At 36.2% G+C, this 26,673-nt stretch overlaps 1 protein-coding gene across 4 annotated transcripts in view; it reads right to left on the bottom strand.

Moving 5' to 3' along the window:
- Positions 1-26,673, bottom strand: part of SPINK5 (serine peptidase inhibitor Kazal type 5) — a 74,110-nt gene that overhangs the window by 20,778 nt on the left and 26,659 nt on the right. For 3 of the 4 annotated variants that reach the window (XM_005558174.4, XM_045394370.2, XM_065546943.1), the window contains exons 8-22: positions 26,273-26,336; positions 22,993-23,120; positions 21,573-21,660; positions 19,467-19,594; positions 18,134-18,215; positions 16,794-16,921; positions 15,944-16,025; positions 15,472-15,599; positions 12,391-12,439; positions 10,166-10,293; positions 8,510-8,594; positions 5,559-5,686; positions 4,535-4,598; positions 2,650-2,777; positions 661-757 (exon numbers count right to left, since the gene is read on the bottom strand). In XM_005558174.4, coding sequence (XP_005558231.3) covers positions 661-757; positions 2,650-2,777; positions 4,535-4,598; positions 5,559-5,686; positions 8,510-8,594; positions 10,166-10,293; positions 12,391-12,439; positions 15,472-15,599; positions 15,944-16,025; positions 16,794-16,921; positions 18,134-18,215; positions 19,467-19,594; positions 21,573-21,660; positions 22,993-23,120; positions 26,273-26,336 — 1,507 coding nt within the window. The remainder of the gene's footprint in view (positions 1-660; positions 758-2,649; positions 2,778-4,534; positions 4,599-5,558; positions 5,687-8,509; positions 8,595-10,165; positions 10,294-12,390; positions 12,440-15,471; positions 15,600-15,943; positions 16,026-16,793; positions 16,922-18,133; positions 18,216-19,466; positions 19,595-21,572; positions 21,661-22,992; positions 23,121-26,272; positions 26,337-26,673) is intronic. The other variant, XM_073995194.1, reaches the window with a different exon arrangement.

The following is a 26,673-nucleotide window of genomic DNA, read 5'->3' as shown; positions in this document are numbered from 1 at the left end:
AGGTGACTGCAATTTTATGAAACTGTGTTCATTGACCCAAGGAGTGACCTTCTGTGCAACATTGCCATGCTGACACTTAAAAATGCCTCAAGAAACATGCTAAACCTTTGCCTAAATTATTTTCTTTTATCCCTGGAAGAGTACTGCTAAATCAGGGAAAGTAGAATCCAGCGAGATGAAGTAATTTATTCAATGTCTCACACGTCCAGGTAGTAGGGGCGGGATCGTATCCCAATCTGACTCCAAATCCTGTGTTTTTTTGTTCTATCATGCTGCCTTGGATTGACAGAAAAGACACCTCAGAAAAGTGGCTCTGTCAAAGGCAAGAAAGAATAATGAAAGAAAATGAAGAGCATGTGATGCTGATGAGAACAATTATTGATATGAAGTCTAGATTACCATAAAGAGGGCTCAGGAGACTGGGATAAGGTCATTATATATTGTTAATTATTTCAAGGTGTAAAGAAGTCAAAATGAAGCCCAGAGCAGTGAAAATGTGCTGATATCTTACCTGCAAACTTAAGGAGAAAATTATCTGTTCTCCCAAGGACTCAGCACTGTATAAAACTGCCTTTACCATAGACTATATATGTTGTGTCATAGTCCTATTGTCAAGGAGTTGAGCCCGCCCCAGTTACTGAAATTAGAGGTTGCTCTCACCTGAGTGTTTCCTCCTCCACCATCACTGGAACCATGTCCTGCAGCATTTCTCTGATCTTCCTCTTCTTTCCTCTTTCTTTCCTCATCTTCTTTCTGGCTGGAAATTAGAAAGTGGGAGGTAGGGAATAATAGATTACAGATAATGGTGTGCATTTCTTTGATTTTCTCATTATATGAACAAATCACATATGTATAGAATTATCGAGCATTGAGTTAACATCTACTCTGCTGCAGTCCTTCTCTGAAAATAAAAATACAAATTATATGGAGTCCTTTGCCAGGAAGAGGTCTCATTAAAATAAAAGAACACCACATATATATCACCACAAACAAGACAAGGTGAGTAAAGCTGGATGTGGTGGTTCACACCTGTAATCTCAGCACTTTGGAAGCCTGAGGTGGGTGGATCCTTGAGGTCAGGAGTTCGAGACCAGTCTGGCCAACATGGCGAAACCCTGTCTCTACTAAAAATACAAGAATTAGCCGGGTGTGGTGGCGTATGCCTGTAACCCCAGCTACTAGGGAGGCTGGGGCAGGAGAATCGCTTGAACCTGGGAGGCGGAAGTTGCAGTGAGCCGAGATTGCATCCCCGCACTTCAGTGTGGATGACAGAGTGAGGCTCCACATCAAAAAACAAACAAACAAACAAACAAAAAAAGACAAGACGAGCAATTAACTAACATTTCATAAATGTTCACTAGGGATCTCCAACTGTGTTTATCATAAATACCTAATGATCAAGAGGCCCCAAAATCATTATCTTCTCTACCAAATGTATTCTTTCTCCTAGATTTTCTACCTTTCACAAAAAACAAACACAAAACAGTGGAGTCATCTGTAATTGCTCACTGTCCTTCAGCTTGCATAGCTGTTGCCACATGACATTGACTTCACCTTCCCAGCATCCCCCACCTTGATCCATTTGCCTTCTAGCCTACATCCTTGCTCTGCATAGCTGCCTCTTCCTAGGTTATTTATTGCAGTTCCTCCCCCCTACATGAGTAGCAATTCTTAAGTTTAGTACTTTCTTTCTCTTTTTCTCCTGTTTACTGCTGATAAATGAATCTTCCTAAAGGAACAATATTTATGGCACATACTGTCCTATCTGAACAATTTTTGCAGCTTCCCATTACATATAGAATTGACCTCAAAATCTGTGGTGTGCATTCAAGGTTGATAAAGTTGGTAAGTTCTGACTAAACTAAATGACTTGCTTTTTTCCTAATTTTAGATCCTTACTCTTGCTGTTCCCCTCTTTTCCTCTCATTACTTTCTGTCATGTTCACATTTTATCTAAATTATAAGGTCCAGTTCTATCCCACCATAAAACTTTCTATTAACTGTCTCTTTCTTGAAGTACCATAACATACTACAGACAAATTTTTCATTCAACAGTTCCTCCTTTGTATTATATTACCTTATGTCCAAGACTAATCTCAGTGGACTGCATGATTTCTGAGAAGATTATCTATTTCATTCACCTTTGTATAACCATTATACACATTGTACATTGTAGATGTTTGGTAAATGCTATTGAATGACTTAAATTTTCTAGGTGTACTTCCAAACTTTGTGTAAAGACCTACTTTTCATTTTCTGAAAATGTGTTATTTTCAACAATGTAGGTGAGGACTCTGACATTAAAATCTGTGTGTTTTCTTTCCAACATGAATTGCGAGATAATCCAGAGAAAGGATCCACTTGATAGCAAATAACTTAAGAATTTTATCCAGGAAGTGTGATCCACTGGTAGAGTCTACCCCAGAACTAACAGAGAATGTGATAACTTAGTTGTATATATATATTTTTTATTTCTAGAACTGTGACTCTTGGCCATTATAAAGAAAAGATTTCTTTCAAATGCTTTATGGATAACCTTGTGTTTCTATTACATGTAAGGAAAGGACAAACACAATACATATTATTTGCCTGGCTCATTGCTTCCCAAATTCCACCATCCCATAGTAGCGGTTTTCTTTGTGCACTCACAAGACTGCCTTACACATGGCACACTTGTTGCCATGGGTCTTGCCATCTGGGCCACGCACAGGATCATTTTCTCTTGTGCAGAAAAGTTTTCCATTTTGCAAAAGACTCCGAAATTCATCGCATGTCTCCTAAAAGGAAAAGAAAAGGAGAAAGCTTGAGTATCTTCTTGGAAATTAGTTTATTGGGTTGCTACTAAGTGCTTTATGGAAAAAAAAAAAAAAAAAAAAAAAGAGAGAGAGAGAGAGAAAATGACCTGAGAATTTTTTTTCTGGCAATTATAGTGTTCAATTTCTATTAAGCACACAGGACTTAAGAAGAAGGCTCTATTTCTTTTTCCTTGATAGCCCCCAAATCCAGACTAAACCTGCAACCATACACAAGACTCTCAATAAACTTAGTTCTCTGATGACTGGGCACACTCCTTGTTTAGGGTTACATGAGGAATTGAGACAGAATAAGCAATCACTTAAGATCAAAGAGTTAATTACAAATGGCCGTTACAATTGATTTTGTATTTTATTCTGAATTCTTTAGCTTAAATTGAAATTCAAAGAAAATGAAAGAGGGAATTTTTCTCCTAGCTCTGCTTAAAAGTTCATTGCCAGATCCCCTAATTAATTATATTTAGCAAAAGAAAAATAATATGAGAGGAGAGTTTGTCTGTAGCAATAATGTGAAATCTGAAATTATCTCATACTGAAGAATTTTCTCTTACAGATGTTGAAGAGTGAATCTATTTTTCATGTGAACTGCTATTATTTTTAAATTTAGAATTACAACTGTGCAATACAACTTTAAACAAGCCAAACATACAGAATTCCAGGGCAATACTTCTTTAGAGGTGATTTTTATTATCAATAGTCTTTGATGGGGGCAGGGAAATGACCACAACTTGGAATAAACTACTTGGAGCCAGCCTTTTTGAATCCGAGAAAATATTATTTGGGGATGCTACTTTTTAATATTTTTCCCAAATATGGGCATGAAAATATAACCACAGGTAAAGCAAGGAACACACGTGTTGACCAAATGTGGTAATCAAAAACACATTGTGTGCTAGAAAGAAGGCTGGCTTTGGTATCAGGAAGTCTAGGATTGAATTCTATTGTTTACAGAACTTTGAAGTATGAAGATATTGGTGCTGATACTCATACTCCCACTAACTTTATAAGTAAGTTATTCTTTTTCTCTGAATTTTTTTTCTTTCTTTCTTTTTTTTTTTTTTTTAAGATGGAGTCTTGCTCTGTCACCCAGGCTGGAGTGTAGTGGCACGATCTTGGCTCACTGCAAGCTCCGCCTCCCAGGTTCACGCCATTCTCCTGCCTCAGCCTCCCAGGTAGCTGGGACTACAGGCGCCCAGCACCACTCCTGGTTAATTTTTTCTATGTTTTTAGTAGAGACGGGGTTTCACCATATTAGCCAGGATGGTCTCGATCTCCTGATCCGCCCACCTCCGCCTCCCAAAGTGCTGGGATTACAGGCCGAGCCAGCGTGCCCAGCCTCTGAATTTTAAATCTTAATATTAATATATGGGAACGGAATAAATCAGGGGTTTACAAACTGTGACCTGTGATCTACATCTGACCAGCCATTTGTTTTTATAAATAAAATTGTACTGGAGTCAGTCATGCCCATATGTTTGTATACAGTTTAGGGCTGTCTTAGAGTCACAACAGCCAAGTTGAGTAGTTGTGACAGAGATTATATGGCCACAAAAAAGGAAATATCTGCTATCTGTTCCGTTAAGAAAAAGTTTCTCAACCCCTGGACTAAATGAACCTGTAGTTCCCTCACAACTGGGGTTTCAGTAATTCCATAGTTATTTTTACAGAGATACTGCCAAACCTCATACTTTCATTGCAGTGTAAACATTCAGGATCACTACCTTTTCAGCTTCTCTTTTGACTTTTGCTCTGGGTTCAGCTCCTTTTTCTTTTGCTTCTTGCTGGCTATAAGAAAAGGGAGGACAAAACAGTCATTCCTAGCACCCAATACATATTATCCTAAAGGAGAAATGTCTCTACATAAAAATGGTCCATTACTTCTGTACCTCCACCAACTTAGCTTTGGAGTAGAAAGGTAAATACACACCCCTCTACATCATTGTTCTTGTTCTTTTGTTTGTTTGCTTTCTGTTTTTTTGAGATGGAGTCTCGCTCTGTTGCCAGGCTGGCATGCAGTGGCACGATCTTGGCTCACTGAAATCTCATTCTCCTGGGTTCAAGCAATTCTCCTGCCTCAGCCTCCTGAGTAGCTGGGGCTATAGGCACGTGCCACCACACACAGCTAATTTTTATATTTTTAGTTGAGATGGGGTTTCACCATGTTGGCTAGGATGGTCTTGATCTCTTGACCTTGTGATCTGCCCACCTCAGCCTCCCAAAGTGCTGGGATTTCGGGCATGAGCCACCGCGCCCAGCCGTTCTTGTTCTTATTGTTGTTTAAAGAAGACACACATGCCATAGTAAACCAGCACATAAATTTTTATGACTATATCTCTTTTGAAAAATAAAGATGTTGTTCTTCTCCCCAGAAAGCTTCTAAGATATCATTAGACATTAACTCATTTTCAATTTATTAGCACCTAACGATTACACCTTTGGATTATTTGACAGTGACCTATGCCTGCAGAGAACAGAAGTCCTAGTCCTTTTATGCCATTAACTCCTGGGTAATTTTGCTCTTAGCACATGGCCCTTTCGTGATGGTGATTCAAGTACCTCTCAGACTATTGAAGAACACCAGAAGTCAATGGGCTGAATATATGGCTTTATAATAGTAAATTTCCAACCCAATGCAAAGACAGCCTTCATTATCTACCTCCTGGAGAAAACTTCCAATGTCACCCCTCTTGCCCACCCAATGCTGATCTTCTACACTCAGTAGCAGAGTGGCTGCCTCTCACTCACAAGAAGGCTTCACACATGGAACAGGTGTTGCCATGGATTTTCCCATCTAGACCCTCGATAGGATCATTCTCTCTGGTACAGGGGAGTCGTCCATTCCTCACATAATGACGATATTCACTGCACAGCTCCTGCCAAATGAAGGAGATTTTAAGAATCCAATAACTAAACACTAGAACTCTTCCTCCACGTTACCCCTTTAAAAACTAAAACATAATGATTGCATGGAAAAGGTGATGTTGAAGGTTAATATTAGCCAAAATGCTTTTCAGAGACCTAGGTCACACATTATTTGGAACATAGATTGCTGTTATTTATCTCTTAGAAAACCTTCAGGTCAAATATTATTCTGCACTAGGTACTGTGAAAGATACAGAGAAGAATAATGTATGGCCTCTTAAATTGGTAAAGGAATTTGTAGTATGCAGAATAATACCCTTCCACCAAACACATCTAAGTCTTAATACCTGAGACCTGAGAATATGCTGCCTTACACAGCAAAAAGGACTTTGCAGATATAATTAGGTAAATAACCTTGAAATGAAGAGATTATCCTGGATTGCCATAATGGGCTCAATGTAAGGCTCAATCACGAGGATCAGTCCTTAAAACTGCAAGAGTGAGATGGAAGACAGAGTGAGAGGGAGATATAACCACAGAAGAACAGTCAGAGAGATATAACATTGCTGGTTTTGTAATGTTAGATGGAGAAGTGGGTCCAAGAACCAGGGAACATGGGCAGGCTCTAGATCTGGAGAAAGAGAGATGGATTTTCCCCTGCAGACTCCAGGAAAGGAATACAGCTCTGCCAACCCTTTGATTTTAGCCAAGTGAGATCCTTTTTAATCTTCTAACCTGTGAAATAAGATAAGAAGTTTATGTTGTTGTTGTTTGCATTGTTTTTTATTTTATATTGTTTTCTTTTATTTTACTTTAAGTTCTGGGATACATGTTCAGAGCATGCAGGTTTGTCATATAGGTATACATGTGCCATGGTCGTTTGCTGCACCTATCAACCTGTCATCTAGGTTTTTAGCCCCTCATGCATTAGGCATTTATCCTAATGCTCTCCTTCCCATTTCCCCCAGCCCCTCCCGGTGTCCATGTGCTCTCATAAGTGGGAGTTGAACAAAGAGAAGTTTATGTTGTTTTAAGCCACTAAAGTGTGCTAATTTGTTATAGCAACCATAGAAAACTAATACAGAGTTTTTAATTTCTTTGAAGAAAACAGGTAGAGGCAACTATAAGTCATAATAAAATGAATGATATAACTAAAATATTTTTTAAATTGTTGGCATATCAAGTGATAGAGTTCTTAAGTATATTGCACAGATGGGAAAATCTTTAGGGAGCAGTTAACACACAATCTGAGCCGTGAAAAGTGACCAGAATTTTTTTAGACAAGAGGGATATTCTGACTGTGAGTAATGGAATATAGAAGGTAAAGTTCATTGTATGTTGAAGAATTGGTGAACTGTCCAATGTGGAACACCCCACTGGACAATGAGATTAGACCAATAATGACATTAACAGCAATAAATATAATATTACAGAGTGACTACTTAAGATATGTGTGACACTGTGCTGTTACACATTAATAAGTTTCTTGGGCCTTCATAAAAATAATATACATAATAATAATGTCCTTATCTTATAAGTGAGAAAGCTAATATACAAAGATGTTAACTGTAGGACCTTACTGGTAGGGAAATGAAGCAAGAATTTGAACCCTGGCAGTCTGAGCCTAGAGTCCAGTTTTCTAACCACATTGTTTTTGTGACCACATGATGGAAAGCCATGAATCAATGCTTGGGATGTCCAAGAAACCAAAAGGTGGCCAGTATAACTGGCACATGGAGAACAATGTAGAATAATAGGAAATGTGACCTGTGAAAAGTGTCAGGGATCAGACCGCGTATGGCACTTCCAGACACTACAAGGACCTTGATTTTTACTTTGAGTGAGATGAGAAGTCACTGGGTAGCATGACCTGCCTTATGGTTTTAAATAATTACTTTGGCTTAAGAGTTGAGAGTAGATTGTAGAGAGCAAAGGTAAGAGCAGTAGAAATTAGATATTCTAAATCACACAAAGACAAAAATGAATAATGAGGACCTAAGGCATAGTCTGCAGGAATAATACAAATGGCAGAAGCATGTAAAATCTGATGTGCATCATGGGGCTTAAAGCCAGAACTTGTGGTTCAATTCTTGGTTCTCAAGTTACTAACTACATATAATTATAATTATATATGATATTATTTTTATCATATAATGTTTATGTTAACACATAGTAAATAATATATTAGTATATAATTGCATTATATATAACTAAATATATTTCTTAACTTCTTATGTCAGTTTCCAAGTCCTCTTCTATAAAATACAGATAATAATATGTACCTTCAATGGCTACTACAAATATCAGTCATAAAACTTTATGCCATGATGCATACAGTAGCAATGAATGTACAATTATCATTATCACTATCATGTGAGATGTTAAAGAATGCAAACTCAAGACTCAGAGATGCATTTATCTCCTCAAAATCTTACAGAGAATTAAGTGGGATAAAAACCTAGTTGTTGCTGTTTTTAAGGTAAACACCCATATTCAAAAATGTACTTGAGAAAAATCTGAACATCTGTCTCTATTAATTTGCATTCAGACAGTAAGATTACAATCTATATACACTTCTTTCTTCGGTAATATAATTGACACAATCAGGGGAGAAAATGGTGATTGATCTCTCTACTGCACGAGCAATTAATAGATTTAGTGTGAATAAATTGAATAAGGAAAGGTGAGTACTCTTGTATATGGGGATCCAAACACATTTTTTCCAGTTTGCAAAGTCAGTAAGAATACTGGAATGACGGGGAGGGAGTAGGAGCCCTGCCTAGGGAGAGTGATCACTGAATATTTATGTGACTCTGATGATCTCAGACAACTACCTGTACTGCTTCTCTCTTAACTTTTTCAGCCTCAACTTTCCCTTTTTCTTCTTTATTATTTTTCTTCTCTTCTTCTTCAAGTTTGCTGTAATAGAAAAAGAAGATATAGGCTGAATATGATTCCTTACTCTTTTTGGCAGTACATTTTGAAAAGGAATAAGGATCTTCCAAACCAGTAGTCAGATTCAATCTTCAATACAAATTTATCTAGTCTAAGAGGTGCTTTTGCTTTGACCAATAGTAGAGATAAATTTAGTTGTTTACATTACCCCTATAAAGAGGAATAATTATAAAACAAGCATGCATCTTTATCAGTCCGTGGCCCTCAGGCAATCTTATTTTTCGTAGGTTGCTAATTTTAATTAACATTCTGAATAAAGCTACGATTGTCTTGATTTTATTTCACTTGTTAAACTTTTCCTCTCCAAGTAACTACCATATCAGTGATAAAAGCAAAGGGTGATGCTAAGTGAGATAAACCATGTTTTACAATAAACTAAAAATTTTAAATATTATTTCAATGGAGCTAACATTGAAGTTGAAATTCAAGGTTTGGATTGCACTAGTGATTCAAGTCCAGTTAGATTCAACCGCTAATCTTTGGGGGTCGAACACAAGCCTAATATTCTGGTATTCTTGCCATTTTCTACTGACATATAGCATGTTAATGCTGGAAAATCCTTACCATTTACTACATTTAGTCATTACCACAACACCAGCAAATTGAACGGGTGAGAGAAAAACCCTGGCTTCTTGAATTTCAGGCCACTTTTCTTCTAGTGCTCTACTCTGTCAACCTCTCCTTTTAGGGAATTGTATGCATCCACTTCAGGTTGGATCAAGACATGTGAAAGTTAGGAGGCATTAACTTTGCACCTCAATAGGTATTATTTAAATAAGTCTTTTTCTCAGTATTTATTTTAGGATTAAGTTCAAGAGCAGATTAAGAACCTAAAAAGGAAGAGAATTAGAAGTGATAATAATTAACTTCTATATTGTCCCACAGTATGGAGCTGTGGTCACAGGCTTACCTACACCACTCAGCAAAACAAAGGCCTTAGAAGGCCCTGAACCTGGCATAACAGGGAGACGTTTTAGTAAACATTTAGAGTATGAACCCGTTTCCTAAAGGTTTTACTCCACACTAAGCCACTTATGAATGTATGCATTATACAATAATGTCCTTGAAAGGATAAATAACAATCCTCCCTATTCCATTTCTTGTTCAGGCTATTTTAATAGTCTTTATGTACTGATCCCACAGACTTCCATCCAGCTGGCTTTTCCTTAGCTCCTATCTGAATAGACTAACAAATCATAAAATGTCAGGAGTGGGAAGGACATCAAAAAGATCACCCAATCCAAATCATGAAACTTCTGCTCTCTCTTTTTTACAAATGAAGTTTATCAAGTGTTTAAAGAAAAGCATTAAATTGAGGCTTTTCCCTTGACTTAATTAGAAAATAGAAGGATAATTGAATAAAGAATAGTGTTGTCACTTTATGATTCAATATTACTTAATGTCTCATCCATCTGCTTTTAAACCTTTCTAACATATAACCCATGGTCTATACTCTGCACATGCATGAAGGATCTGAGACTCAGGGGCGATCGTGGGTGAAGAAATTCAGTGGGAGAGATGGGGTGGACACTCACAACACGCTGGCACACATGGCACACTTGTTTCCATGCATTTTGCCATCTGGGTCACGGACAGGATTATGCTCCCTGGTGCATGTAAGTGTTCCATTCCTCACTTGGTCCCGAAATTCACTGCAGATTTCCTGGGAAATGAAGAAAATATTTTCTCAGAATAGTTTTCTATCCTTCCTGCATCTTTTCTTATTATGAGGAATACGTAATGTAGAGTAAAAAGTAAAAAGAAAAGTGATAACATGTAGTCGTAAATCAGTAAGTATTTACAAAGCTTCGGTCGTCAACAAGTATATTGTCCCAGCACTATAGCAAATCTGAAATTATTTATCATCAAAAACATACATGTGTGTGTTGTGTTGCATACCATGGTCTATAAAAGCTGGGAAAGATCAGAGGTGGGAAGATTCCATAGGCAGGCTTAGATGAGAAGCCTTGAAGGAAATGAAAATATTGCTCACTTGTGGTTTGTCTTTAGGGGTCTGAGAAAGGAAAAAAAAACTTGCTTAACCTAAGAAGTACATATATATTTTGTCCAGGTATGGTGGCTCACACCTGTAATTCCAACACTTTAGGAGGTCACCACAGGAGTGCTTGAGCCCAAGAGTTCAAGACAAGCCTGGACATAACAGCAAAACTCTGTCTACAGAAAAATTCAAAATAAAAATAAAATAAAATAAATTGCCAGGCATGGTGGTGCATGCCTGTAGTCCCAGCTACTCATGCGGCTTAGGTGGGAGGATCACTTGAGCCCAGGAGTTTGAAGTTGTAGTGAGCTTTGATTGCACCACTGCACTACAGCCTGGGCAACAAAGTAAGACCTGATTCAAAAATAAATAAATAAATGTAAAAAGACATATCTTTATAAATAGAGAACAGAATAAGTTTGATCCCTAGAGAAACTGACATATTTCTGGAAGTAAATTGATTTAAAAAAATTTAAAACTAGGAATGGGAGATGTGGATTTGAAGCAAGGGAGTAAAAATAGGAGTGGAGAGAAGGGGGAATATGTTAATATCACTGGAAATATCTAAGAGGATTTAGCAGCTGATCAAACATAATGGATAAAAACAAATTTTCAATTCTAAATGATCAATGAAAAGATAGTTTCACCTAGCAGAAAGACTTATTTAAAAAAAAAATGAGTCAGTAAGAAGGTAAATTTTAAACTGTGTCAACTTTTCCCCAAGTAATGATGAGGTGTGTACTGTTGTGGCTATTGTTAAGAAATAGAATAAACAGGCTGGGTGCGGTGGCTCACACCTGTAATCCCAACACTTTGGGAGGCCAAGGTGAGTGAATCACTTAAAGTCAGGAGTTTCACACTAGCCTGGTCAACATGGTGAAACCCCGTTTCTACTAAAAATACAAAAAAAAATTAGCTGGGCGTTGTGGTACGCGACTGTAACCCCAGCTACTAGAGAGGCTGAGGCAGGAGAATCACTTGAACCCGGGAGGTGGAGGTTGCAGTGAGCCTAGATCTGCACCACTGCACTCTAGCCTGAGCAACACAGCGAGACTCCATCTCAACAAAAGACAGACAGACAGACAGAAAGAAAGAAAGAAAGAAAGAAAGAAAGAAAGAAAGAAAGAAAGAAGGAAAGAAAGAAAATAAAGAAAGATAAATCTTGTATGTAGCTATTACATGAGAATAATTCAACATTTCCACACAGATAAATTTGGCTCTGCTATGCATAAAATTATAAAAGCATGGAGAGTGGACTAAAAATAACTGGAAAGTCAGAGGCCCTACTTAATGAACTTAATTGGGTGCAAGAAAACTACTACTTGCTCCATAGCTGGGTGGTGACAAAGCTCAAATATGATAATATATGTGCTTTCGTTTTGTAAATTAGAATGATTGAGATCTTATACTCTCTATTTCAAATAACAGAGATATGAATAATGTAAATTGAAATTAGTAAATGGCATAAGTTAATACTCTAACAAGAGAAATCTAATAAAAGCCAAATATGGGGAAAATTCCTTACAAAAACTTAACACTCCACTTTTTATGAAATAAATCTCAAAATTTGAATAATTATGAAATAAAATTGGTACCCTGGACACTTCTAAGCAAGACCCTTTCTGTTCAGGTTAAAAATGTTCTTCATTTGTTTCAGGCATGAAAATTAAGCAGAAAACATTTATTCTAATGAGATAAGTAAAGAATTGCAAAGAAATGAAAAATGTCAGGACACAGCATCAGCATTCCTGAGATTATTACCTTTGCAGCTTCTCTTTTAGCCTTTGCTTTTGCTCTTTCTTCTTGTTGACTGTAAGAAACCGAAAAGAAAAAAGAGAGAAGAAATGGATCTTTGCTGTTTTTTTTTTTTTCTTTTCTGAGATGGAGTCTAACTCCGTCACCCAGGCTGGAGTGCAGTGGCGCGATCTCGGCTTACTGCAACCTCCACCTCCCGGGTTCAAGCCATTCTCCTGCCTCAGCCTCCTGAGTAGCTGGGATTACAGGCACGTGCCCCCATGCCCGGCTAATTTTTTTGTATTTTTAGTAGAGATGGGGTTTCACCATGTGGGTCAGGCTGGTCTCCAACACCTGACCTCATGATCTGCCTGCTTCAGCCTCCCAAAGTGCTGGGATTACAGGTGTGAGCCACTGTGCCCGGCCAGAAATGGATCTTTATATAGTAGAATAGATCCTTAACTTTCATAGCTAGATCATTTATTGTTTTGACTATTCTCAAACAATGACAAATATCCACCCATAGTAATTTATAATTTTATTAGACAATAAACAATTATGGTTCACTCTACCTCAAGAGAATGGTGTGCAAGAGAAAGCCCCTGAATTAGGGAGTAAACCTGTTTAACTTCCCAGTATATGTACTGCAATAGTTCTTTCTTATTTGCTGATTCTTTTGCATGTGTGATTACTCTTTATAGAGAGGTAATATTTTATCTTCTGAGAGGCAGTATAGTGTGGTGGTTAAGAAGAAAGACCCTGGAGCCAAATTCTATAAGGAAAACAAGAAGTACCTTAACTTCTCTGTGCTTTCCTCATCTTTAAGTGTGTGTGAAGGAGAAATAGAAGAGGTAATAAAAGTACCTTTCTTATTGGAATGTTATGAACATTAAATGAGTTGCTACATGTAATGCAATTAGAACAATACCTGGTACATAATAAAACAATTGGTACAATTGTTATAAGGGTTTGACATCATCATTATTGTCATTATTGAAAGGAAACTTTCCTTCCAAAGCTAGGCATATGATGGAAATGAACTGAAAGTGATAGCTGTTACATTTTGGATAACTAACAGTGTTGCAAATTGAGCTTCGTGGATTGGATCTACAACATAATTAGATAGATAACACAAATAGTTCAAAATGTAGAAAAAAATTACCTAATTTGTGAAAATGTTTTAATGTGTCCCAATCAACAAAAGACTTGCACATAGATCAAACTAAAACTTTTTGAAAATTGAAAAGATTTTTTTCACATGGTATGAAAGTGTGAAAAACAGAATAATTCTCAAAAAAATCAGTCACCTTTGTTAACATATCTATAAAACATGAGGTGATAAAGGTTATTTCTTTTCAATAAAGAATTTATATATTTATGAAATAAACTGACTAAAATAGATCCAAAATTATGGGATTGTTCATACATCTTTATATGAAAACTGATCTAACCTTTATCACAAGTCTAAGTTGACTAAAACATTTAAACAGCATTTTCTTTCTTCAATGGAAAATTGTCAGAGGAGGCAGCAAAGATAACCACTAAGTGGCAGAATTAGTTTCCTGCTACTGAAAGATTAATGTAAGGGAGAACAAAAAACAGGTCGAAAGGCCTTGCTAAGTGATTATATCCCACATCAAGAAATACATTAACTTTTTCTTCATCTATAAGTCCCATATCCTATCCTGACTTTTCCATCATTCTCAACTGTTCTGGGCCTTAGTTTTGTTTTTGTTTTTGCTTTTTATCTGGTTTCATCTATTTCATGTGGTTGTTGTGAAGACTAAGTGAGATTAGGTAGCAAAGCTCTTAGCAAGTGTCATATAATTATATGCATTCAACATTTGCTGTGACATTATATGGTCATCATCTTAATTTTCCTTCTAATAGATTTTTAGTGCTCCAAGCCTCAAATGCTATGGGAAAATATACTGGATTATACTACTTTCTATATGGGAAGACTAAATAAATTAAGTCCTTTCTAAGATTCTTGGCACATGGGAAATAAAATGGGGTTATTTTTAGTAAAAAATCAAGAGTTTAAGAAAAGCCTAGTCACACTTTTGAAGGGCCGGCCATACCATGACATTCATTCTAAAGACCTATTTTAGGCACCCTATAAATAGACTCTCAACTCCTACATAATAAAATCTCCATTCTTGTCTTTCTCTGCTTTATTACAAAGTCAATCTTCATCATGAGCCCAAATCTTTCTTCCCATAGCTCTTTTCTATTTTAATTATATTCCTTAAAATTACATAGAATAAGTAGGAAGAAAGATAGTGAACAAAAAATCTCATAAATTTTCCATGCATTGTAATATTTTACATGTAATCACATGTATTTCCTATTTCATCTGAGAATGTTTTCAAAAGGCTAAAAGCAATTAGTATAGTTATCATGAAGTATTCTCTTCTCTGGGTGAATGATTCTAGGTTACTTTTTAAATGCCATAGAAGAAATTATTCTGCACTTCACTTTTTTAACTTGTGTTCTTCCTTGACAAATAATAATTGCACATATTAATTGAATTCAGTGTAATGTTTTGGTATATGCATACATTGTGATGATTGAATCAACCAATTTACATAGTTGTCTCTTGATACTTATCTTTTTTGGGAAGGTGTAAGGGCATTTATAATTTACATTTTTAATATTTTTGAAATATGCGATACATTATTATTAACTGTAGTCACCATGCTGTCCAATACATCCTATAAACTTATTCCTCCTGCTTAACTAAAACTTTGCACCCTTTGATTAACATTTCCTCATTCCCAACCCTCACCCTTATCTACCCTCATTCTCTGGTAAGCACCATCCTACTCTCTACTATTAGTCAGCTTTATTTAGATCCCACATATAAGAGAGGTCACACATTATACGTTTTTCTGTGTCTGGCTTATTGTGCATCTCTTTATATCATAATAGAAAGCCTCCACTTGTTTTATTGCTGCTGTTGTTTGTTTTTAGTCCATTTAAATATGACACCCAAAACTGAAAGCTACACTGAAGAAGAACATGTATTATTCACAATGGTTTGAAAACTTCCCATGGAAATTCCCACTGCTCAATCCTCAGATGCTATGGGGCTACTGCTCTACTCACAAGAAGACCTCACACATGGAGCAGGTGTTGCCATGCATTTTCCCATCTGGGCCCTGGATGGGGTCATTCTCTCTGGTGCAAAAAAGTGGTCCGTTGTTCCTGGATTTGCGGTATTCACTACACAACTCCTGTGAAATTAAGGAGGGAAGTTGAAGGTGTTGAACATGGGTTGAATCAGATTGCAAAAATAGCTAAAGCTTGTACTGTTTTTCTTAAATGAGGATTAGCAATTGGCTTATTTTAGAATGATTAACTTTGAAAGCATGGATTTTTTAAGTGATAAAAACAATGAACCCATCAACCAAGAAATAGTCACATATGCATATGTATAACTGCACACATGTAAATACACATGAAAACACAAACTATACAATTGTTTCATGCAGTTTTAAGGAATGTATGTGTTCCGTGAACATGATCTGTGGATCCTCAGGGTCATATCCCTCTGAGTTGTTGGAGGAGATACACTCACCTCAAAGGAAGCTGTACTCTTAGATTCTCTTTTGTTTCTTGATTCGCCTTCCTTCTTTTTCTTTTCTTTTTCTTCTGCTTGGCTAAAAAAGGATGGTTAAGAAGAGATGAGTAAAAATCATCAAATCTCCATATTAGAAGTGATCTCAAATGTAATTTAATTTTACACTTAACTATGATTAAATTGTTTCAATGTGATGTGCCTAACCCCGTGCTTGCACTGTGAAATCCTCACAATCGCATTATAAAACTACTATTTTAGCCCCAGCATACAAATAAACTGACTGACAGAATGCATAACTCGCCTGAAGATGTAGAAATAATAGGTACAGACTTGGGATTTAAACCCTAGTCCAGAGATGGCTTTCTAAATTTCCAGCGCTCATTACTGTATCTCTAATGACTCTCAAGCCTTTGCTTTAATCTGCCTGTAAAGCCTGTACTTATATCATCCTTGGAATTGCATGGTAAATCATCCATCTTTGAAATCCTCAGAGTGTTAGGAAGTTCTTCCTGGAGTCCATTTGGAACCTGTCTTCCAGGGCTTTCATCCATTGGTCCATTGGCCTCACTTTTATTCATGGAGATAAGTTAGAACTTGTCCTGTTTCCACACTTAAAAACCAAAACTACTTGAATATTTCAAGATTGTGACTGTCTCCTTGCTTAAGTGTGAAGTCTTAACAATCTTCAAAGGACATGGATTTTCAAATACATGTCTCCAGACAGTTTCTCTAAATATTCTTTATTTCTTTCATTCTTATGTTGAAGTGGCCCTCCCATGATTGAACATGGAAATGAAATAGAAAGAACAAAATCATTCCTCATGTTTCCAGCTGCAGGGCTACTCACAAGAAGACTTCACACATGGAGCAGGTGTTGCCATGCACTTTCCCATCTGGGCCCTGGATAGGATCATTCTCTCTGGTGCAAGCAAGTTTTCCATTCCTCACAAGCTTTCGATATTCGCTGCAAAGCTCCTGCCAAGACAGAAGAAGTAAGGTGGCCATATATTTCATTTCTACTTAAAGCAGAAGGTTCAAACATCTGCATTGGCAGAAACTAATGCTACAGCTCCTTGAGCAGAGGATTTTAACTGTGTTTTTCTGAGATGTAAAATCCAATTCAACAACAAGAAAAACATCATATGCTAAGAGATAGGAAAAAATAAAGCATAGTACAATGTCTCAATGTAATATATGCAATATGTAAGCAAATTCCACTATAATCTAAACAGAATAAAATAAGTACAAACATACAGGGTACAAGAAATCTGAGAACTCATAGACTGGAACCATGAAATCTGACTGTGGAAACCAGGGAAGATGTCAGGGAGCAAGAACAACTTAGGTGAGACTGTGGAAGTGTAAATAGGATTTGACTGAGCGAAAAAAATGAATTGGGAAATATGCACACAGGTTTATGAAAATAAAATTAGCTGTAAAACACAGGTAGGAAAAGCCATGGCACATAGCAGAGCATGATTTTCTGAATGGAGATAAGGGTACAAATAAGAGGAGAGATGATGGGATTAAAGCATATCCTGTATGAGCTGCTTGTGGGTTTTAATCAGAGCAGTATTATGATCTTATTTACATTTTGAAAGTTACTCAAACTATGTTAGGGAGATTGGTTGGACAAGGGAAAGGATAGAATCCAGAGGGAAAGTTAAGGGACTTTTATCATCAAAACTATTGGGGATGATAAGTGAGCTAAGGCTTTGGAAACTAATATTGTAATATTTCAGGAATAAAAATCATGCTTTGGGGGGGCAATCAAGGTATTTTCATATCAAATTAGACATGAAATATCAGAAACTCTTATGTAGAAAGCATACATGTAGAATTTCTCTGGAAAGTAGTTGGCAAAAGCTAACACTCTGTAAGTGATAAAACTAGAAGTACAACTCAGTTCTTCAGCTTTTAAACAACTGTTTTTTTGTTGTTGTGTGTGCGGTTGTTTTTTGTTTTTTTGTTTTGTTTTGTTTTGTTTTGTTTTGTTTTTTTGCAGAGTTAGTTTTGAATCGGCAAGAATAGATCAATCTTCCCATATAAATTATCTCAATGCCATCCCCAGATTGAAGAGTTAGGACATTCTGGGGATTTCTGCAGGGCAAAATCTCACCCTTTAGGCTCTTAAAATTTGTTCAAATTATAGCACCAAGTAGGATTTTTCGGATGGATTCCACTCACTGCATATGAGGTTGCTTTTCCAGATTCTCTTTTATTTCTAGCTTGTGCTTCAGCCTTTTTCTTTTCTTCATTTTCTGCTTGGCTGAATAAGAGGGAAAAAGAAGCAGATCCATTAGGAACAAACACATGCCATGATTTCTCCACAGCCTTGCACTGTTAACTGTTCTCCCTCCTTAGACTGGAGCAATTTTGTCCCTTTATCACTATGTATCAATGAGAAGCAACAAAATATCCTCCAGGATAGTATGGTGCTATTATTTCTTCAAAGTGTCTTTTTAATGTTGAAAGAAAGACAATAGCGGATCTGGGAAACTTGCTTTCTGTAAATTAGCTTTGTTGCCTATAATAAGAAAGGGAGCATCATTAATGTTCATAACAGAGGCACTGAAACTAAAATCATGGTGACATAACCTGAAGGCTGAAAGTCGCCTTAACAAAGCACATCTACTCATCCCCTTGTTAATTAGAGAAGATGAGAGGTAGAGGGGGCCTTGGCTACATCTCAGGATATGACTACAAGCAAGGTCTCCTCCCTCAAGACCATGGTCTATCTACCACACCATGTGTACCCTAGCTTTGCTTTAAGCTTAAATATTTTGCTTACTCATAGCTGTTTCATCTAAAGGACAAGATGTGAAAAAAAAAACACACACACACAATAATTTCCATATACTGATAAAACAAATAAGCCTAAATTTGCTTTGTACAATGGAATTGCACAGTATGTGCAGTTAACTGGTGATATTACAACCATATGTAGTTGTCAATCAAAACAAAAAAAGCCATAGATTCTAAATGTAAGTTAAATACTTAATTTGAGCTCAACCAAAAAAAAGTAAGAGGTTTCTTAAATTTTGAAAGAAAACTGTCCATTCTAACTTTTTGAGAAACATTACATTATATAAAATAATACCCATTGTAATTTTATAGGAGTTTTGTGTTGTTTCATGGGAAATTTGACTTTATTCCATTTCTACATTAAGCACGACCTTTGGACTCTTAACTCCCATGGAAGATGAGATACCTATAAATTGCTAAAACAGGCTAGCTAACGTGAAGTTTCAGGAGCGAGGGAGCAACTAATATTTGCACAAGTTCATGTTTGTCAGGACATGCCAGTGCTAAAAGAGGGAGTGCCAGAGGAACAAGGCTTCTTACAACCAACAACTCTAGGTACTTACTCCCAGCTCTATTACTGATCTTTTCCATGTAACATATTCAACTCACTTCCCTGTCTTGAGCCACGGTTTCCCCATCTACGAAGCAAGCTGTTTCTATTAAATTACTTGCAAGATCCCTTCTTTCTTTGACATTCTAAAAAATCTATACTCACAAGTAGACTTGACACATGGAACACAAGTTGCCATGCATTTTCCCATCTGGACCACGAATAGGGTCATTTTCTCTGGTACAGAAAAGTATTCCATTCTTCGCCTGATTTTGATATTCACTGCAGAGTTTCTGAATAATGAATATGAAAAAGTTTAGATATAGTTCTGTTTTCTATGTGTGAATGTTAAATGATATTTTACAAAGAAATTGAAAAAGAGAAATTAAGGATGAAAAATAAAACTTTTAATATTTAGGACCATCCAAAAACTGTGATATTTCTTTCCTTGTAATATCCATTTACATCTTCAACAAATGTTTAAGTTAGGAATATATAAATAGAAATAAGATTTATTTATATTTATGTTCTTTATTAGTCAAATGGAAAGGATAAGTAAGTATAATATAAAAAGCTAAGAAATATAACACTAGTATGAATTAAGAGTGTACAAGTACAATGAAAAAATAATTCATGGAAGTTCAGAGAACTTGTGTCTAAGTTCTATCTTGAGAATATATTCGGGAACATAATGTGGTAAAAAGGCCATCCAAGAGGATTTAAATGGATAAACACACAGAGGCATGAAAGAACATGTTATTTTTAGGTAACTAACAGTGGCTAAATAATTAGTTGGATAAAGAGAAGAATATTTGGGAAATGGTCAAAAGGAGACCTTGAAAATCGAAGACCACTAAACTTGGAAAGGAATTTGGATATTACTTTTAGGCAATGGGAAAATTATAAATGTTTATAGAAGAAAATGGCAAATTCAAATCTTTGTTTTACAAAGATTATCAACCAGATGTGTGGAGGATTTGATTGACCAGGGAATGAAGTTAGAGACATTAATTATATTATAAAAAAAGAGAGAAAGAGGGAGGAAAAGAGAATAGAGAGATAGATTAGGAGAAAAATAAAAAGGAGAAAGAAAAGGAAGAAAGGAAAGGAAGGAGAAAAATTGGAAAAAATGATAAAATAGTAGTTGACAGATATTTGAGTATTAAAATTAAAAGGACTTGATAACCTAGGACCAAGGGGAAGAAAGCAGTTCAAAATGAGGCTTAGGCTAGGTGTAGTGACTCATGCCTGTAATCTTGGCCCTTTGGAAAGCTGAGATGTGAACATAGCTTGAGAGTGGGAGGTCAAGGCTGCAGTGAGCCATGATCCCACCACTACACTACAGCCTGGTGACAGAGAAAAAAAAAGAAATAAAATGTCAAAGCAAGCAAGCAAGCAAGCAAGCAAGAAAGAAAGAAAGAAAGAAAGAAAGAAAGAGAAAGGAAGGAAGGAGTTACACAGGAAGAAGGTGGCCTGATGGAGTGGCTTACTTAGGAGATCTGTTGACTGCACATCATAGAAGTCTGGAAAACTGTCTGTAAGAAATAAGTTAGGGTTTCTATAGGAAGTGAAATGGTCTGAATATACTCTAGAATATCTTCTAACATTGGAATCTTATAGTATCACTGACAAGTGGAACCATAGTTTTTTGTTTTCATATTCTATGAAATATGAACACTACATGGAGGATGAATTAAATCTTGAAGATTGAGAAAGATGGAGACCGACAGTGTACAGACCAGGCACGATGCCAATACATCAATGCAAAAGAAAACTATTAAGTGTCTGAGCTAAGAGGGTAGCAGTAGAAAAACAGACAGGTGACTAGTTAAAAGATGCTTAGAAAGCAGAGCACAGTATAATTTAAAAGGAAGCACATTAAAATTAAAAATTGATATTGTTTTTGAAATAAATACCTTCACAATAGCTACCACACATTGAAGAATACATGTCACACTTTGAATTCAATGTTTTGATATATCACCTTCATTTACGAGTGCAAAACTATATTATTAATATGACTTGATTAATTTCCTCCATGCACAGCTAGAAATTATAATGCCGTAATTTTTAAATCTAAGTTTCATAAAACAATAACTATAAATTAGTGTCCAGTAAACCTACTAGTAGTGTGGAAAATATTAAACAATATTGAAAATGCATACTACATAATATGCACTCTCACTCACACATACCCCGCACACACACACACACACACACACACCCCACACACACACAAGTTGTAACTAGATTGATCAAACTGATTCTCACCAAAATTTCTCTTTTAACTTCAGTTTTTCCTTCAGCTTTTCCCGAATTTTTATCTGTTTTACTGTTTTCCTCTGAAAAACGCCGCTTGCTGGAAAAAATAAAATATATGAGTAGAGAGTCTTCCGATCTTCATGTTACAAAACAGTCATTAGGTACAGATGGAAAAATATCTAAGTTGTCCTGAGTTTTAGTACAAACACTTTAAAAACACCTCAAATCCCCAAAAAGACCCTTTAATTTCACCTTTATACCATTTCCTTCCACTAAATGATCTTTTTTCTCATCTCCCTTTCTTAAAAGAAATTTAAAACTCTTCAGCTTAAATTCTACCTTTTTGAAGAAGACGTTCCAGTTCCCAAATACAAATGAGTTCTACGTGTATTGCTGTGTTTTTGTATCTGAATAGTCTTCTCTTATGCAATGGTTTTTATTCTATTTTGCAATATATAAATATATGCACATGTCCATGGTTTATTTCTGCTACTGAATTTAAGCTTTTTGAGAGTGGGGGATCCTCATTCACATCTTCATTCATTCATTCACTCATCATTTACTGAGTAATTATGGTTTTTTGAGCATGCGTTGGCTGGCCCCTGGGCATGCAGGAGTATATAATACAAACACATACCCTGCCCTCTTGTAGTTCTTGAGGCTGGTAGACGAGACTGAAAGTCAACAAATACTTGGAGAAATAATTGCATAATTGCCAACTGTGATGGTGGTTATAAAAGACAATTACTAAGGATTATGAGAATTTAGTTTCAATTAGGGAGGGACTTTGGGAGTTCTTATCCAAGGAAAGATAATCTGAAATGTAATCTACAAGAGGAGGGGACATCAGCTGGCCAAGACTGGGAGGAACTGGCATAGGACAGGACACAGGAAAGGGCTCGTAGAGCTCGAGAAGCCGGAAGTGTCATGAGATGTCATCTAAGATATCTTCATAAATGCGATAATTTGTATGTTGTGAGATCTGCCCTTCTCTCAAGGTCATATGTCCCAGATAAAAAGATAAGAGTAATCCAATTAATCTATAAACCTGAAGTATCTAAGAGTGTTCCATCAACACTATTACTATGGGATAATTACTTAAGAAAAACAAAGTCTTGGTACCTGCTTTTACCTCTATTCTACACTAGAATTAGTTCACAAAGAAATTCACAAAGGTCACAGGCGAATGTTAAGAAGTATGTTGTAAGTCAATATTTCAACAGGAAAATGGAATCCATTTGTCCTCAGAAATAGACAAACATCAGTAGCACCTACTCACTAGGTGGCATTATGATTTGTGGAGGACATAAATCAGCTCAAATGGTTCTCAACAACAAAGCTTCCTTTCAAAGTTATTTTTACTCATCAATCCAATCAATCTACACTTCGACCTTTTGAGTCACTCTGAAAAAACTGCTTCTATACTTACAAAATTTCAGCACACAGGGCGCATTTGTTGCCATGCATCCTGCCATCAGGGCCACGGACTGGATCACTTTCCCGTGTACAAAAAAGTCTTCCATTTCTCACTTGTTTTTCATATTCCTTGCAAAAATCCTTTGAAAAGACAATTATATTTATTTTACTTCATTTCATTTCAGGATATTTTATTTTTTGAGACAGGATTTTGCTGTGTTGGTGGAGTGCAGGGGAATGATCATAGCTCACTGAAGCCTCCAACCTCTAGGCTCAGAGATCTTCCCACCTCAGCTTCCTAATTAATGGGACTACAGACATGCACCACTACACCCAGCTAATTTTTTTTCTTTTTTAGTAGAGACTGGATCTCATCATGTTGCCCAGGCTGGTCTTGAATTCCTTGGCTCAAGTAATCTTCCTGCCTTGGCCTCCCAAAGTGTTGAAATTATAGGCGTGAACCACCACATGAAGTCAACACGTAATTTTATTTACCATTTTTCTACTTTTTAACCTAGAGACTTTATAATAGATTTATTACCACAAAACATCAAGTCTAGAAGTTGGCATATACATACAACATATTAATGAGAACTACTAAGAAATAGTAATTATATTGTCAACTACTTGGCACTTGTATGCATTATGTGGTATGTTTATTATAAGGTAAAAAAGAGCCTTGGAAAAAATAAAGCTGATCAAGAGTTTTCTTGGATTAAAACTGGGTATTTCTTTTTAACTTTCAAATCAGTAGGCATCCGGGGATCTCTTTCATGAGGTTCCAGCACAAACACAACAAAACGCAGCAGCCAAATCACACACACACACACACACACACACACACACACACACACAAACAATTGTGAGAAGATGAGGTGTCTAAAAGTGACTTAATATGGATCAAGTCAAGAATAATTCAACCTAGTTTGTAAGTATAAAGAAACAAGATGCTATCCAACAGTGTTACACTTACTTTAGTTGATTTTCTCTATGGATCTGTGGATAATTTTTGTGTATTCTGCCTTCTTTATCCATGATCATTTCTGACATTGTAGAGAGACAGTACATCTAATTTCCTTTCACCCTTACCTTAGATGGATAGATCATCAAGACTGATACTGATTTAGAAGAGCTAAAAAAGGAGTGACTCTCCCACCCCCCCAAAAAAAAAATCCAAGAAAGATTTGTTTTCAGATTTCCTGATGCTTTGGTTCACTACTTTCAGGCTACTTTCTGTGTTTTGAAAGCTCTACTATGTGATGAGGGCTAAACTTTACAAAAAAAAAAAAAAAATGATACTCTAAGCTACTCTAGGCTTGGGGATCTCTATGTCATTAAACATTTTGTGGTGGGATATAGTACTACAATATGACCTACAAAAAGTCCTGGTCTATAACTTTCTTTTCAACTGTGTGACCTTCATCATTCCATTTCAGGCAAGAAAACATGGGCATAAAGAGCATGGCTAGGAGTCAAACGACCTGGGCCACTGTGCCTCTCACCCAACTGGGAGACCACAGTCAAGTCCCTTCTTTGGAAACACAATGTTACTACTTCTACAATGAGGTTTTTGGAACAGATGCTCTGTAGGATCTTTTCTAGATCTAGCATTCTTTGGTTTTTTTAAAAAAATAATTCAACTTCCATTGGGATGCTTTAACAGAGAATCCTAACTGCTTCCTATTAAGAAGGTATTTATTTTTGGAGGAGCAATGGATGTGCTCCAAGCGTCATGGTTGTAACAATCTAGAAATAGAGACGCAGAAGACAGTCACCTGATAGTCAGCATGGTATACAAAATTAATGCTCAATGATTCTCATAAAAGAAACAATGATAATTTCAGTTTATAAGTTGTGACTCATCCAAGGAGATTCTGAAGAAACACTGTGTATGCAACCTAGTGACAAGTTAATTATAGGGAACATATTGAGCCATCACAATAAAGCAGTCCTATTCACACCATCGTGCCCAGTGACCCCACAAAACAATGACCCTAGCCACAGAGAGGAAGAGGGAAGCACAGAGAGACCTGATGAAAAACAAAGGAAAATAACTCTCTGTGTTTATGAAGCAATAAAATGTTAACTATCACTGGATGACCCAAAGTTTTAGACTGAAATTTAACAACCACCACAAAAGAACTCCTTTTCAATCCTTGGCAAGTGTTGCATAAACTGTAGATGGTTTTGAATACTTAGTTTTCCTAAATGTAAACCTTTAACACCCTACTTAGGGTGAGAGCTTTGCTTCATTAAATAAGCATTACGAACTGAAGGGCTAGTTCTTGACTACCAAAAGGTGGTCTTGTTTCTTCCTTTAGGAAAACATAAGCCCTACGATCTTCAAAAAGGAGTGCACTTGTACTAGCACAAAAGTGTGCAGGATGTAGAATCACAGTCCAACAGGAAGGTAAAATTCAGGTCATTTATCCAACCTCTTTATTTTGCTGACAAGGAAATTAAGGCCCAGGATGATTATTTATTTAGTCTCCCACACCCACAGCATGACAAAACCAAGGTTAAAACTCAAGTGTTCTGACTTCTCAACAAGAGGTTAGCCATTTAGCAAAGAAACTGCTATCCCTCTCATTGAAAGTAGGTGATTTAAGAAATCCAGGCTATATTACCTAAAGTGCTTATTCAAAACATTTTATACTAGATTGAATAATTAAATTATGAAGTAATTTCAAAAAAATAATTTTAAGGATATTGTTTAAAACACAATCTAAAAATTTGTCTTTTTTTTTTTTTTTTTTTTAGCAGAACCAAGACCTTTGTAAGTGCAGGTTTTTCTGAACAGAATAATCACAATGGAAAAGTTAATAACTTCAACTTGTGTCAATTTAATTACACATAAAATGCACCAGTGGATATAGTGTTTAAAAGACTGTCACAATTTTAAAATTATTCCTGTTTAATTTATATTATATTGCCACTTTTAAACAATTTATTCAGAGTAAAATGGGTTTACACTAAACCAAAAAGAAGGCTGCTAGAAATTAAGCAGAGTTTGGTTTGTATAAACTTTCTATCTTATACCTTCTTTTGGGGGCTGGAAGCCTGGAGAAACATGGGTGGAAATTGCACATTTTGGGCCTTAGGTAGGAAATGCTGTTTTCAATCTGAATCTAATGATTAATATTCTAGGAACAGTCAATTTGGGGAATTTTGATATTAAGAAAAATATATAATACTAAAAGACAACGACTTTATTTCATTACTTAAAGGTTTAGGCATAAATTTGTTAATATTTATGGCCACAAGAACCAAATCGTGTTGGGGAGTCATTTTACCTTTTCAGCATTTCGTCGAATTCTAGTTTCACCCTGTCGCTTGGCATTTTCAGTTTCTTTTAAACTGTTAAGAAAAGTAAACAGTTGGTCAGTTTATGACTCAATCATATTTTCAGTATCCTCAGTCCTGTGCTAAACACTTTCATATCCTCTGCTACGACTTGCTGAAAATGATCCACTTACAAGAGACAAGCATTTCCCTGTCTTCAATGCCTGAGCCAGAGAAATTGCCAAAGATAAGAAAAGGCAGAAAGACAGCAATAGTGGATCTGGGAAACTTGCTTTCTGTAAATTAGCTTTTTTGCCTATAATAAGAAAGGGTGTGAAACTGATTCACTGACAGTCAATTAGAAGCTTTGTTCTGTAAAACTGAATGGGTGTGACACCTTGATTGACAAACA

Source organism: Macaca fascicularis, chromosome 6 (genome assembly GCF_037993035.2).
Source record: "Macaca fascicularis isolate 582-1 chromosome 6, T2T-MFA8v1.1".
Classification (NCBI taxonomy): Eukaryota; Metazoa; Chordata; class Mammalia; order Primates; family Cercopithecidae; genus Macaca; species Macaca fascicularis.
Note: the sequence above shows the minus strand (reverse complement) of the source record. Positions and strands in the feature narration are given on the sequence as shown.